The sequence below is a fragment of the Manihot esculenta genome, chromosome 6 (assembly GCF_001659605.2).
Source record: "Manihot esculenta cultivar AM560-2 chromosome 6, M.esculenta_v8, whole genome shotgun sequence".
Taxonomy (NCBI): Eukaryota; Viridiplantae; Streptophyta; class Magnoliopsida; order Malpighiales; family Euphorbiaceae; genus Manihot; species Manihot esculenta.
The window spans coordinates 24,748,877-24,762,934 of record NC_035166.2 but is presented as its reverse complement, the minus strand read 5'-3'; the positions used below and the strand labels follow the sequence as shown (position 1 = coordinate 24,762,934).

Sequence of the window (14,058 nt, the reverse complement as noted above, 5' to 3'; positions counted from 1 at the left end):
GAATTTTTTTCTAACCACGGTTTAATTTTTTAAAGAGTTAAAATAATAATAACTATTATAAGGAAATATCTAACACCCAGCTTATGATACTTCAATCAAGATTAATGTCAACGACTAGGAGGATTAGATGTAAACATTTGTACAGAATAATCATTGTGGCCTACAGTTGAGGATTACAGCTAAAAGAACATTTGGTTACAAAGCAATAGACTTCCTGAATGGATTCTCTGTTGTTGATTCCATGTTTCGAAGAGAAAAGCTTCTTCACTTTGACGGTTAAGATACTCATCAACATCAAGCTGTGGCCTTCTTGTTGTTCCATCTGATGAAAATTGACTATAACAACTTCGAATTTCTCTGAATCTATTCCCAGAAACTTCACCAATATTTGAGGAATGGCCATCTAGAAGTCCAGGGCTCCAACTCCCACGGCTACTGATGGAATGGTTGCTTAAATCTTGCATCCAGGTTGCATCCTTTTATACGAGTTGGAAATGAATGTCGACACACGTCATACCAAAATAAGTTTGCATGGATTTATGTAATAAGCATTTAAACTTGCTAAGCAAGATATCATAGGAAAACAACAGGTCAAAGATTACCTGAGCAGCTTCACATAAATTAGTTTTTGGAGTCGCCATTGTGTCTGATTTCTTGCTCGAAAAAGGAGAAGCATCATTAGAAGTTTCCCATTGCAACCAGGGAAGTACAACCCCATCCATTTCAACAGGAATAGACTTGGACAGCAGTGGACTTTGGAAAGTTTGTATCTTTGTAATTCCTCCTAAACTTGAACTTGTATCACTCCTCTCCCCATCTAAAGATGAGATATCTGTATCTTCAACGTTTGAAATGAAATCTTCAATATATCTCTCTGCCTCCTCAGTCAATCGCTTAGACATCCTACTTCTGTCATTGCTCTTCTGGAAAACAAATTACAGAATACTGAATCAACATAAAAGTTTTATGCCCTCTACAAATGGCAATAAGCAAATGCAAATTCCAATCTGAAAGGGCATTGAAGAGAATCTGTACCCTTCTAACTCGTGATGGTTTTTCCACAATACTATTCTTTGGATCATCAAGCAATTCCGTCATAACATTAGAAAGTTCTCTTTCATGCTGCTCCTCCAACAATATTTCTGACAACAAATCTTGTTTACGCTTCTCAGACTGTTCATTATAGAATAAAGATCAGTAAGAAGCACTCAAAATTAAATATATCAAAATTTACCAATGCACCTCAATATCATGCAATAGGAAAGAATAAATGAATAATGAATTAGCTACCCAGTAAGAATAAACTAATTTTGCCTTAGTTGAATACGCAAATTAACTAATTAATGTTCAATCTAGAAGGCAGCTCAACAGTAGAAAATAATTTTAGTTTTCACTTCTAGTCTTCTGATTATATGTTCCCACCACAGTGTCACTTGAGAGTAAATTTGTCCCAGTATGCTATGGTGATCAGAAACTTACAAAGATCATCCAATGTCGCTAATAGAACCTACACTTCACAACATAATGTTTTATATTTCATAATTATAACAAGATATGATTTTTAAGCAATAATGTAGGATATATGCAATAAGTCCATTCCTAAGAGAGGAGCTATGGCTGACTGATTAAATTCCCGTAAGTACCAGTTCCCAGTATCTAATGACAGAAAGGGAATCTCCAAGTTTCAATATGATATGCTCTCATGAACGTGTACCCTACTAACAGAATACTGCCCCATGGAGTGAAATGACACTATACACACACACATATACATATACATTATTTGGCTTTTCGTACCAATTCCATTTTTGTTGCATAATTCCTTCTAATTTTAGAAATAGCCTGAAGAACGTCAGAATTTTTGGATCGCCTGCAGCCATCACTTTCTAAGGAGGTATCTGGTTTTCTTATAGCCTGCATAATTTGCAAGCAAAAAGGGTAAATTTCAGCACAAATAAAAAGAGGAAGCTCCAAGTGTTGCATATGTAAGATATGCCACAGAGACATTGGAAATAGGTTCACAAGATGCTCAATTACATACTTGTTTGAGTTCCATTCTGATATCTTCTACTGCATTCCTTAGCTCTTTTCGCATTGCTTCATACAACCCACTGCTCATATCATCACCAGAGGGATGCTCAGCCTTAAGACAAAAAGCTTGGCCAATAAGAGACACTTTACAGACAGGAAAATTATACAAAAACAAGTAAACAGACAGAAAGCAGTAATGTCATTATCCAACTGCATCACTGTAAATTAAATACAACCTTTTTCTGTGTATACACTGCTTGTATGGTTCTCTCAATCCCATTTAAATTGGGATGAGAATCCCTTCCTTCATCATCTGTTAGCACTGATGAGTGGCTCTGAAAAGACCAGAAGCATTTAAACTTTTGTCAGATCTAGGACAAACTTAGATGAAAAAGTATAACCACAAAGTAACATGATAGGCATGCATATAAGAAAAGTGTTAGAGCCTCTATATATAAATAAGTGGTAACTTTTCCAAATAGACCATAACACACTAAGTTATAAATAACATTAGCCTGAAGAGAGGATAAGGCTTACAGAATAGCCATCCTGGCACTTTAAATCTCTTTGGCTAAGAGACCTTCGAAGTCCTTGTCTGTGATTTGAAGTAGCTGTCTTATTTGACAATGGCACCTGGCTGCTTCCACCACTGAGACTCTTCAAAGTAGTATGACTTTCTGAATTATGAGGATGATCGAAATCACTCTGCCAAAAAATGGGAAAACATCAGAAAATGGCAACCAACTTTCTTGTTAAAGTTAGAACAATAGAAGAGAAAAATGAAAATAACATGAAAAGAATTAAGTGGTTTGGCTACGAGAGTCTATATCCATGAACACAAAAACCTCAAAGGGCTACATTTTATTCAATTGTATTTTATTCCTCATAATACATAAGCTTCCATATTTTGTTAAATTTGGAGAAATTGTTGAGCATATTAGACATTAATGCATTTATATGGACTTGAATAAATGATTGAGTTGTTTTACACATCAAAATGACAAGCCATTTAATATTGTAACCCAACCACTTGTATTTACTCTTTCATCTTTATTTATCCCAAATGTGGGATGTTCATTTCAAACACTTACCTCTCAAGTGCAACCACATATTTAACACTTCTCAATTAATTTATTAATTTGTATACCCAAACCAGGCTCTAATACCATATTAAATTTGAAAAGGGTAATGATTATATTAGATATTAATTCATTTTATATGAGCTTAAATAAAGGATTTAGTTGCTTTACACATCAAAATGACTAGCTAATTTGATATTGCAACCCAACAACTTATTTTCACCCTCTCATCTTCATTAATTTCCAATGTAGAATTTTCATTCCCAACATATTTAAATGGAATATATAAGATATATGTGGCATTTTATTATAAACTAAGGGATCCTTCAACTAAATAATAATGTACAAAATCCCTTTAATATGAGTATATAAACTACATATTGACTTACACTCCCCTTAAGTTGGATTATGGAATCTCATCAATTCCAACATTTCTAATTCATAACAAATGACAAACCATTCTTGCTCAAGGGAAATTTTCTAAGTTGTCTTACTCATATTCATTCAATATTTTCAACATATGTTCACAATAACATGCAGATGCTAGACGCAAACACAATCTTCATAGAGACACTTCCTTTGCTGGAGACCATCACTTGCATTGAAAACTAAGCCAAAAGTTGTCTCCTAATAATCTTTCAGTAAGTTAAATGAAAAGAGTGATTTACAATAAATGTTCAGATAAACAAACTTCGGCAACATGGGAGGCAAACAATATTCAGAGCAGAATATACGTGAACGACAACTGATTGAATAAATTTGAACTCAGTTTTTTCAGCATAGTACATATGCATACGACTTTAACTCATAATCATTTAATTGGCTTGTCCATAGAAGTTAATCAAAGAAGCAACAGAAATTACAGTTGAACAAATAGGCACATATTCAACTATAGTGCTCCATGAAGCAAACAATAACATGCAGTGCTCATAAATAATTGAGAAAAAAAAAAACAGCATTAAAACAAGGAATTCAACTTGGCATCATTCTATGCTCAGAAAGTTCTTGGCCTTTATTTTCACCAAAAAGTCCACGCTCACCACAACTTAATATGAGAATAACCCCATTTAGTATGTATTTACCTTTACAAGATGTTTTTCTACATTTATTGATTAGAATAATTAATAACAAAACCAACCCATCACTAAGTTTTACAAATCCAGAATTTCTAAAATCATTAAAATGTAATCCCAGAGTCAGCCATTCCTAATGCATAGAAATTGAAATTAGTCTAACAAACCATAATTGAAAGCTGAAAATTTTGATATAGAAAACAATTCACTCCATATTGAAAAACATATTCAAAAGTAGCAACACATCAGAACTCATGAAAATGAAGAACAAAATTTCACCTCAAAATCACTAATTCGATAAATTCACTACACATTGAAAAACATATTCACAAGCAGCAACACGTCAGAGCTCATAAAAATGAACACGAGCAAAATTTCACCTCAGAATCACTAATTTGATATCGGACCACCGATACGGAGCGCCGCCTCCTCGAATTACTATCAGAATTAACCCGTCCCCCAACATAGCTATTTCCAGCACTAGCCTTCCCTTGGCCAACTCTGGAACCATGTCTGGAAACAGATCTCCCTCTTCTCTGAGACACACTGACATTATCCCCAGGGCCTACATCATTAATCCTCGAAGAAGAAGGACCTCGGTCAGCAGAACCAAAGAACTGAACAGCGAGATCATCAAGGGTAACATCCGGAAACCCGGATCCTCTAACAGTATTAACGAACCTCCCTTTCCCTCTGGGAAGTGGCGCCTCGTCGGAGAATTCATCCCCAGGATGAGGCAAAGGGCGGGAGAAACGGCTGAGACTACGGGAGCGGCGGTGAGAAGAGGCGGGCGTAGTGGAGGAAGAGGAGTCATCAGTGGAAGCGGAAGAAGATTTAGCAATGGGGGTTCTCTTGGTAGTGGACCTGAAGGCGGATGTGGCCATGGGGAAATCGGAAGGAGTAGGCGGAGAAGAAGAGGATGGAAGGTCAAAATAGGGAATACAAAATCAGCATTTGCTGGAGTATTAAATGCAAATTGATGGAAATAGATATGGCGATTTTCTAATTTGGAAAGAGAGAGAGCTGATAGATAAGATTGATAATGAAGGAGCGTTGAGCGTTTGAAGTGGAAGATTGGCGGAGGGATCAAAAAGTAAGAAAAATTTGAAAATGGGAGCTATACCTGTACGTATGGAGTGTATGTTGGCTAGTAAAGGAATAGAGCTGAGCTCTTTGGTCAAAATTTAGGGGATCTGCCCCTGACCGGAAATTTAATCTGTTGCTTCTTGGTTATTCTTCCTGCCCATGCACTATGGTCAAACCATCGTTGGAGCTCCGCCGGCCGGCAGCAGTCCTCCCTTCTTTTTTAAACGGATTTCTCTCTCTCTCTCTCTCTCTCTCTCTCTCTCTCTCTCTCTCTCTCTTTTTAAGGAAATTATAAGTTATATCCTGTTTGGTTTGAATTTCTAATTCCTTTTTGTAAAATAAAATTGAATTTTACATTTTATATATTTAATTTAAATAAAATTTAAAATTCGATACTAGGAGTTGATTTGATAAAATTGATTATAACTAAAATTAATTTAATTTTTACATTTTAATAGAATTTAAAATGAATTCACAAATCTTATAGAACAATATTTTTTAAATTAAAATGTCTATCTAAAAATTTTTTCTCCAATTATAATTTATTGTACTAAATAATTAAAAATATTGATGATTACAAAATATTTAATAAATAATTACACTTTTTAATATTATATTATTTATATAAATATTAAATAAAAGTAATATTCTTTCAAAAAAAAATAAAAGTAATAAAAATTATACATTAAAATTAACTTTCATGTCAATTTATTTTGATTTTATTGTTAGTGGATTATTATTATTATTATTATAAATTTATTGTGAATAAAATTTTTGCTACAATAGAAAATTATATATATTTCTACTCTTAAAGATAATTTAAAAATTAAGAGTATGAAATTCAATTTAATTTTATATATTAAATTATATTAAAATAAATAATGAAATTTATTTCAACTGGAATCCATAAATTCTACTTTATAGAATTGAATAAAACAGTATATTATATATCTACCAATTTTATTTTCAATTAAAATTTTTTAATATAAATTTATAAATTGTAAATATGATACAAATATTTATATTATGATATAAATCATTTTAAACATGTAGAACATAGTATATAAAAAATATGTTAATTTTTTTTGTCATAAGATAAATTATTTACTACCAGTACATATAAAAGCCACAAAGCCCATAGCAGAGAAATCTAGCTACAAATGTTTGTTGCTAAAGTCAACCCACAAATACAAATTCAAGATAGGCTGAAGCAAGGAATCAAGTAATCGTAGTTTCAGAAGAGTAGATTTTGACATTTTGGTCATTTTCAATAAAATTAACAATGAATTAAATCAAATTTAAGTGGAGAGATTATTTATTGATGAAATTAAATTTAATAAATTGATTTACAATTTGTAATATGTATCATGAATTATCTTATAATTTATTATTTTTTAAATATAGTTCATGTTTTTTATTAGAAAAGAAAACAAAAATTTAAGAGAATATCTGAAGGAGGAGGGAACTCACAACTCAATCTCACAAGATTTACGAGTCAGTTGGTACAAAAGTTTGATATGATGTATTCCCTCTCCGTCCTTCCAAGGTCACGAGAGGGCGCAGGCAGTTGGAGCGTCACGGCTCTTTACCAAGCCATTTGTGAAACTCAAATAGGAACAGATATAATTGGTTTGTATCTATTAGGATAAGTTTAAATGCTGTATAATTAGATTCAACAATAATTACAGTTTAAAAAATATAGTTTACGTTAGATTCCAGATCCAATTATTTAAATTTATTTATGTAAATAATTAACTGAATATTTATTTTATTTTTATTATAATATTTATATTTTATATTATATCTTTTAGATAATTTATACAACTACTAATATTTTAAAAAGATATTATCATCTAAAATCTTTGTTGTTTGTGTTATGCTGAATTTTCAGGTTTAGTGGGCTTCAACTAAAAGTCATACAATGACGATTTTAAATGAAAAGCTACTATATTTTCCTTAACTTCACCTGAAAATGCATTCTCCGTATTTCATGCAACCTTATTTATGATTCTCCTGATGGGAATTCAGTCCAGCATCTAATACTCTAGATTGTCCTAGAAAATTTCAAATCAGCCTTTTTTTTTCTTTCGAATTAATTAAAATTTTGGTTCAACCCAGTTATTTACCCTCAGTCTAACAAACTTTGCCATATCTCGATCAACTTTTTATCGAAACTCAAATTGGGTGTTTGACCATCTGTTGAGGCCGAATAGAGCTTAATTGGCTTGGATATTATCATTCAATAAAATCCGGAGAATTTCTGTCGTAGCAGAATAGAGCGATGGACAATTTTGCATTGCAGGATTGCAGAAAAGTTGATAGTGTCACTACTTTGTCAAGAACCAATCCACTTATCTTTTTTCATTTAAATATATTTTACCCAAGGGTTGTTCTAAGAAACTTAGGAGCAGCCAATTAATCTGTTATGCGTGTTTTAACTTTTTCTTGCAAGGATCATTGTAATGACACCTGTAGCCAGAATCCACTCCGACTGCAGGAGCATTTTCCTTAAACAAGACTATCAACTTTACGGTCACAGATGCAAGAGAAATCAAGACTTCAGTGCGAGAAGAGGTTCAGCCGGTCAACTGTGAAACGCAACACCCTTGGCTCATCTCACCTTGATTAAGAACTTCGTACTGCCTAGATATACACACCACATGCTTTACTTCAAGTTAACTTGCCACACATGATTAACGTGCAAAGCACAAAGAGAGAATTAAAACAATGTCCAGAAAGCGAGGTGCAATACAAGCTCATGTGGCTTGATAAATCAGAAGGTGCTGTGCGGTGCAAGAAGTGCTATTGTGCACTGAAGTTGGTCCAGGCTGCAGGAGAAGCCACGAAGTACGTTTTATAACATCTCATACATAATAGCTTAGACAATATTCAAAGCCAGGAAGAGGAATAGGGATAACAAGAACTAAAGGACTGGCAATCATACTGATACTCATCGCTCAAAACATTGTCTTAAAATAAATTTATTTTGATTCAGCCTCATACTGACAGACACTAAACAAGTCAAACTGCTCACCGGTGGCAGTACCCTTTCAGGTCTCGTACAACCTTACTGAATGGATGCGATATGGCGGATCAAGTCAACCACCCGAGTGCTGCAAAATTAGGCAAAACGGGGAATTTGGCATTTAAAAAAATGGTAGTCACTCGAACTGTTAAGCATAATAATGAGATAGAAATTATTACCTGTAGCCCCACTCATTGTCGTACCATGCAACAAGCTTCACAAAATTGTCATTCAAAGCAATTCCAGCTTTGGCATCAAAAATACTCGACCTACAAAATTGAATAAACCATACATTTTATGAATTGGTGTAATTAGTTACATGCACAGTAGCAGGTAAAACAAAAACTATAAAAGGTTAACCAAACTGTGATTTCGCTTAGGGCAGTCAAACCACAGGCCGGTTCCAGTCATGTGCTGGGTTGAAATTGATGATTTCAATTAGTGGCTGAAAATGCTCCAAGCAGGACCGCATAAGGGGAATTTGACATTATTGTTGAAATTACTCGAAAATTTGATATATTTTAGTCATAAAAATTTTAAAACTAAACATTTTGTTTTTCATATACATCTAAAAGAAAATTTTAAATATTTTTTCTCCCACCCTCACTTTAAAACGCAATCCAGACCTGGTTCAAAAATCGTTTTGAATTTAATGCAATCCAACGGTTTCTTCTTTTTTTCTTTTTTTCTTTTTTTTTCTGGGAAAGGTCGAAAGTGGACCAGATCAGGCCAGGCCTGACGGCCGATTCTGGTTTATAGATTCCAATACAAGGGTCACAAAAGAGTGATCCAGCACTACCACTGAGCTTTCCATTTCCAGTCCAATTCAGGCAATTGTATAATCGACGGGTTCTAGACCTGGGTTTGTCCAGGCCGTTTCTGGTCTGGTTTTAGGCTTAACCCGAACCATAGCATATCAATGCAAGGTGTGGGCATGAAAATACGCCATGTGTACACCCTTCTTGAGTGCCATGCTAAAGTAAATTTATAATGGTTTCAAATTAGCCCGCGAATAAATGGAGGCCAATACAATATACTTATGTGTATATATATAAAATATATATACCTATCGACCTTACCTGTTGTCACCAATAAAGTCGGTAGAAACAACATCATCTTCAGTGTAGCCTAATATTCCCTTCAACTTTCCCTCTGATTCCTCCCTATATTTATATGCAAAAATAAATTACTATTAGATTGAAGGAAAGAGACCAGCTAAAATAGGCCACAGTGAAAAGTTTGAGCATCTAAACCTATCAAAAATCTCCTGTTTGCTCATACAAAGGATAACACATTTTCTGCCTTCAAATAATATAATTATACTCACTTGATAGCAGCTTTAATTTGATCATATGTAGCTTTCTTTTCAAGCCTCACTGTCAGGTCAACTACAGAGACATCAACAGTTGGAACACGGAAGGCCATTCCTGTAAGTTTCCCATTGAGGGCAGGCAGTACCTTTCCAACAGCCTAATAAAAAACCAAATAATCAGCCTAAATTCGATATTCCAACAAATAACTACCAGATAGAAAAAGAACCAATAAATCAGAAGGCCCAAGGACACCCAAATAAGCTAGGTTATCAAGCAACACTATTTTCATTGATAACGGTTAAAACAAACAATTGAATGTCAACATCATAGAGTCTTCACCTTAGCAGCCCCAGTGCTGCTAGGGATGATGTTGAATGAAGCAGCTCTTCCGCCTCTCCAGTCCTTCATTGATGGCCCATCAACAGTCTTCTGGGTAGCTGAATAGAGGATGGAAGAAACACATTTAGTGAGCAGAGAACATGCTTTTGAGGCCAGCAGGGTGCCATACAAAGTGAATGAAGCATACCAGTAATGGAGTGGACAGTTGTCATAAGCCCCTCAACAATGCCAAATCGATCATGAATGACCTGCAGTTTGACAAAATGTAAGGAGAACAGTAGAAAAAAAAATGGTATAAAATGTAACTAGAAAAGTCACAAGCCATCAGCAAGTAAATGACGGTAGAACCTTGGCAAGAGGAGCAAGACAGTTGGTAGTGCAACTAGCATTTGATACAATGTGAAGATCTGGCTTGTATTCCTTCTCATTAACACCTACAACGAACATTGGAGCATCCTTGCTGGGGGCAGAGATGATGACTTTCTTAGCACCACCCTATCAAAAACCAAATCACCAAATAAAAAACCAATAAAATGCACAGTAGGAGAAGCATGCATTACGTAGACTGATACAATGACAGCTTACAATCCATTAAAACATTATAGTAGAAGTTCAAATTCCTAATGCCAACTCACCATGCCGAAAGAAAGAGACGCTGATTAATTTTTATAATTGGCAAGAGTGTATTATTTAAGAGGAATAGCGAAGATATTTTTTCTCTCTTTTTTTTTTTAAATGCAACCTATACAATATTACAAGACGCCCTTCTTTTTCCCATACTTGAAAGTAGTATTAAATTAAATTTAAAAGCATATTGGGCAAGACCGTAAGAAACGCCTAAAACCCAAGCACCCGCCAAGAGAATTTGACGAAATGGTACCCACTAACTATACAAAACACGAGACAATATTCACCAAATTAATAAAGGAAGAATTAATACTAGGTCCCTGGAATTTTAGGAAATTCATAAGTTCGTCCCCATAATTAGGGCTGTGCAATCGGTCGGTTCGGTTCCGAACCGAACCGAACCGATAAAACCGAAAACCGATTTGTTAAAATTTATAAAACCGAAAAAACCGATTATGAAGGTATAACCGAACCAAATCGAACCGATAAAAATCGGTTCGGTTCGGTTCGGTTCAAACCGAAATCTGTATTTTTTTTTAATTTTTTATTTCTAATTTTAACAAAATAATTTAATAAATATTATATTAAAAACCACGGCCACCCCACCCACTCACCCAGAAATTGCAGATGAGAAACTCGCAAACTCGCAACCCACTTCTTCACCGTCTTCATCCTTCACCATGGCCACCCCCACCCACTCACCCAGAAGTCGCAGATGAGAGACTCGCAAACTCGCAACCCAGATGAGACTTCTTCACCGTCTTCATCCTTCACCATGGCCACCCCCACCCACTCACCCAGAAGTCACTCGCAAACTCGCAACCCAGATGAGACTTCTTCACCGTCTTCATCCTTCACCATGGCCACCCCCACCCACTCACCCAGAAGTCGCAGATGAGAGAAACTCGCAAACTCGCAACCCAGATGAGACTTCTTCACCGTCTTCATCCTTCACCATCGTCATCGTCGTCTCTGCCTTCACCATCGTCGTCCTCGTCATCATCCGCCGACTGAACCGGTGGCCCTCTGGAGGATTGTAAGACCTGAACCTCGTCGTCTTCGTCGTCCTCGCCCCCCTCATCATCGTCTTCGTAGTCTTCGTCTCGTCGTCCTCATCTTTCGGGAGAATAGGGGTGGGGGAATCGGGAGATTGGAGTTTGGAGAATGTGGAAAATGGGATGGAGGGGTTCGGCGAAAGGTATGGAGGGGGTTGGGGTGCTGGGCTGGGCTGGGTTGGGTTGGGCGGGCTGGGTTGGGTTCGGTTTTTCGGTTTGATCGGTTATTTAACACGTTTAAACCGAACCGAACCGAAAACCGAATAATTTTAAATATACTAACCGAACCAAACCGATCATCCCGATTAACCGAACCGAAAAACCGAAATTAATCGGTTTGGTTCGGTTTTTCGGTTTAAACCGAAATATGCACAGGCCTACCCATAATTCTAAAGCCCAATTAATTTATTTAGTCTTTTTATCATATGCATAGATGGATTCCCTTAGGGAGTAGATAAGGTCATAAGTATCCTTTTTAACTTTAATCCCTAACATTTTAAATAAACCACTATAAAGTCTTTCACATTTTAAGGAAAAAACTCTCCCCTTTGTTTTAATTCGAAAGAGAGATTTCATTAGCTCAGCTCAGAAAACTGCATCATTACACAGGAGAGCTTGTAACTGGACAGGTGGGTGAGATTTTAAGGGAAATACGAAACTAACAAAACAACTGAAAGTAAATAGTAAAGGACCATGGACCTAAGACGAACTAACGAATTCCCTTAAAAGCCTGGGACAGAATCGTAATTCTCTCATAAATAAATGACGACCTCATGAAGATAACGAAATAACCCTAAAAAAAGAGATTTCGGTGAACCTTCAAATGAGCGGCAGCCTTATCCTTGTCGGTGAACACTCCAGTTGATTCCACAATATACTCTGCTCCAGTCTCAGCCCATGGGATTTCCTCTGGGTTCCTGAACACAATTCAGCAATCATAAATTATTACTTAGTATTTCCCAAGAAAAAAAAAAGAGTACATAATAGAAGATGATATATGCAAAATGCATACCTAACGCCGAAGACGGTCACAGGCTTTTCGCCAAAGAGAAGGGTCTTATCATCCTTCACCTTCAACTCATGATGCTTCCATTGACCATGAACCGTATCATACTTAAACATGTAGGTCTACAAAAACCAGCATCACCTCAATACACGGTATTCATAGTAGATAAAGAACCAGACAAGAAGCCGAAACAAAATGAAATTGCAGAAAATAGTGGTCCATCTCCATGTATAGAATTCAGAAGGTTAAATTTTACCATGTATTCAACGGTAATGAAGGGATCGTTAACTGCGACGAGCTCAACATCGTCTCTCTGCAGGGCCACTCTGGCCACCAACCTTCCAATCCTTCCAAATCCTAATTTTCCATTTCCACCAACACCGAACAGGTTTTAACCACCAAGATCAAACCAAAATAAGTTCACTCAACAAAAAGAACAGAAAAATATGAGAGAAAAGCTATTACCGTTGATCCCGATCTTAACCTTCCCTGCAAATCAAAAGCCAGAGCCATCAAAAACACAATCAGATCATATCATAACACTTACAAAATGTTAAAAACGGAGATGCGATCTAAGAAACACAGAATCATTACCCATGACTGTATAGAAAGAAAAGTAGAAGTTGCAGAGGAAGAGTGAGAACAGTGACAGTAGAGACTAGTGGTTAGAGAGGAAGAGCACTGATGTGTTCAATATATAAAAGAAAGAGAAAGGGATACCGGAAAAGCCGGTGAGAATGGAGCCGTGGTGCGTTACGTGTGTATAAAAATTAAAATAATCAACGCCGTAGGATTGGAGGATAAAAGGGAGTGATGATTTTAAAACCGTTGATTTGAGGAATTTCTGGTATGTTGGTAACTTTGGTCCGAGCGACAGCTTGGGGATGGCGAAAAGTCAAGTGTAGGAACTGCATTTTCCTGCAAGTCCACGGAGAAAGCGTTGAAGGGGGGCGATTGGTGGACACGTCAGCTAAATATGGAGTCATAATCGGGGCCACGTCACTTTTGAGGCTCACGAGAATCGGGGTGACTGGTTGACAAGTGGTCCGCGGACATCGAATGTTAATTATCTAGAACCTACCACAGAGCCCAGAAAGAGCCCATACTTAAATGCTGGGCCGAATGATCAGATTTAACCGTTCAAGAAGATAATGCTTATCGAATATCTGGTGTGTAAATATTGGAGAAACAAAACATAAAGCCATTTCAAAAGGTGTGTATATATAAGCTAAATCATTTTATACTTCTTCAGGATATCGAATTTTAATTTATTAATTTATTTTAGATTTATTTATCTAAAAAACTCTAATTTCACAATTTTTTATATTTATAACTTAAATTTTTAATTTTTAAATTTGTTATATTTATAACAACTTTTAAAATTAATTTAATTAGATTTAAATTAACTTATATAATATACTATA

The 14,058-nt window shown here is 35.7% G+C and overlaps 2 protein-coding genes across 2 annotated transcripts; both read right to left on the bottom strand.

Moving 5' to 3' along the window:
* Positions 1-20: 20 nt before the first annotated feature.
* Positions 21-5,526, bottom strand: LOC110618318. Its single transcript, XM_021761475.2, has 8 exons — positions 4,564-5,526; positions 2,569-2,736; positions 2,268-2,366; positions 2,042-2,143; positions 1,798-1,914; positions 1,036-1,173; positions 603-923; positions 21-476 (listed from the first exon to the last, which is right to left on the bottom strand). Exons 1-8 carry the CDS (start codon positions 5,065-5,067, stop codon positions 180-182), a joined length of 1,746 nt encoding a protein of 581 aa, XP_021617167.1. The 5' UTR covers positions 5,068-5,526; the 3' UTR covers positions 21-179.
* A 2,572-nt stretch (positions 5,527-8,098) lies between these two features.
* Positions 8,099-13,370, bottom strand: LOC110617669 (glyceraldehyde-3-phosphate dehydrogenase, cytosolic). Its single transcript, XM_021760620.2, has 12 exons — positions 13,229-13,370; positions 13,100-13,123; positions 12,891-12,991; positions 12,641-12,756; positions 12,446-12,545; positions 10,295-10,441; positions 10,134-10,194; positions 9,947-10,044; positions 9,622-9,764; positions 9,374-9,457; positions 8,474-8,563; positions 8,099-8,382 (listed from the first exon to the last, which is right to left on the bottom strand). The coding sequence occupies exons 1-12, from the start codon at positions 13,230-13,232 to the stop codon at positions 8,337-8,339; spliced, it is 1,014 nt and encodes a 337-aa protein (XP_021616312.1). The 5' UTR covers positions 13,233-13,370; the 3' UTR covers positions 8,099-8,336.
* Between the last annotated feature and the right edge of the window lie 688 nt (positions 13,371-14,058).

Bases quoted from the DNA above. Each gene is read 5' to 3' on its own strand.
- LOC110618318 (XM_021761475.2), bottom strand. From the start codon at position 5,067: ATGGCCACATCCGCCTTCAGGTCCACTACCAAGAGAACCCCCATTGCT. The intron at 2,737-4,563 runs GTGAAATTTTGC...ATTTTTTGGCAG, and splicing joins ATCAAATTAGTGATTCTGAG to AGTGATTTCGATCATCCTCA. The intron at 2,367-2,568 runs GTAAGCCTTATC...TGGTCTTTTCAG, and splicing joins AGTGCCAGGATGGCTATTCT to AGCCACTCATCAGTGCTAAC.
- LOC110617669 (XM_021760620.2), bottom strand. The intron at 12,992-13,099 runs GTAATAGCTTTT...ATGGAAAATTAG, and splicing joins GGTTAAGATCGGGATCAACG to GATTTGGAAGGATTGGAAGG. The intron at 12,757-12,890 runs GTAAAATTTAAC...TGGTTTTTGTAG, and splicing joins TCATTACCGTTGAATACATG to ACCTACATGTTTAAGTATGA.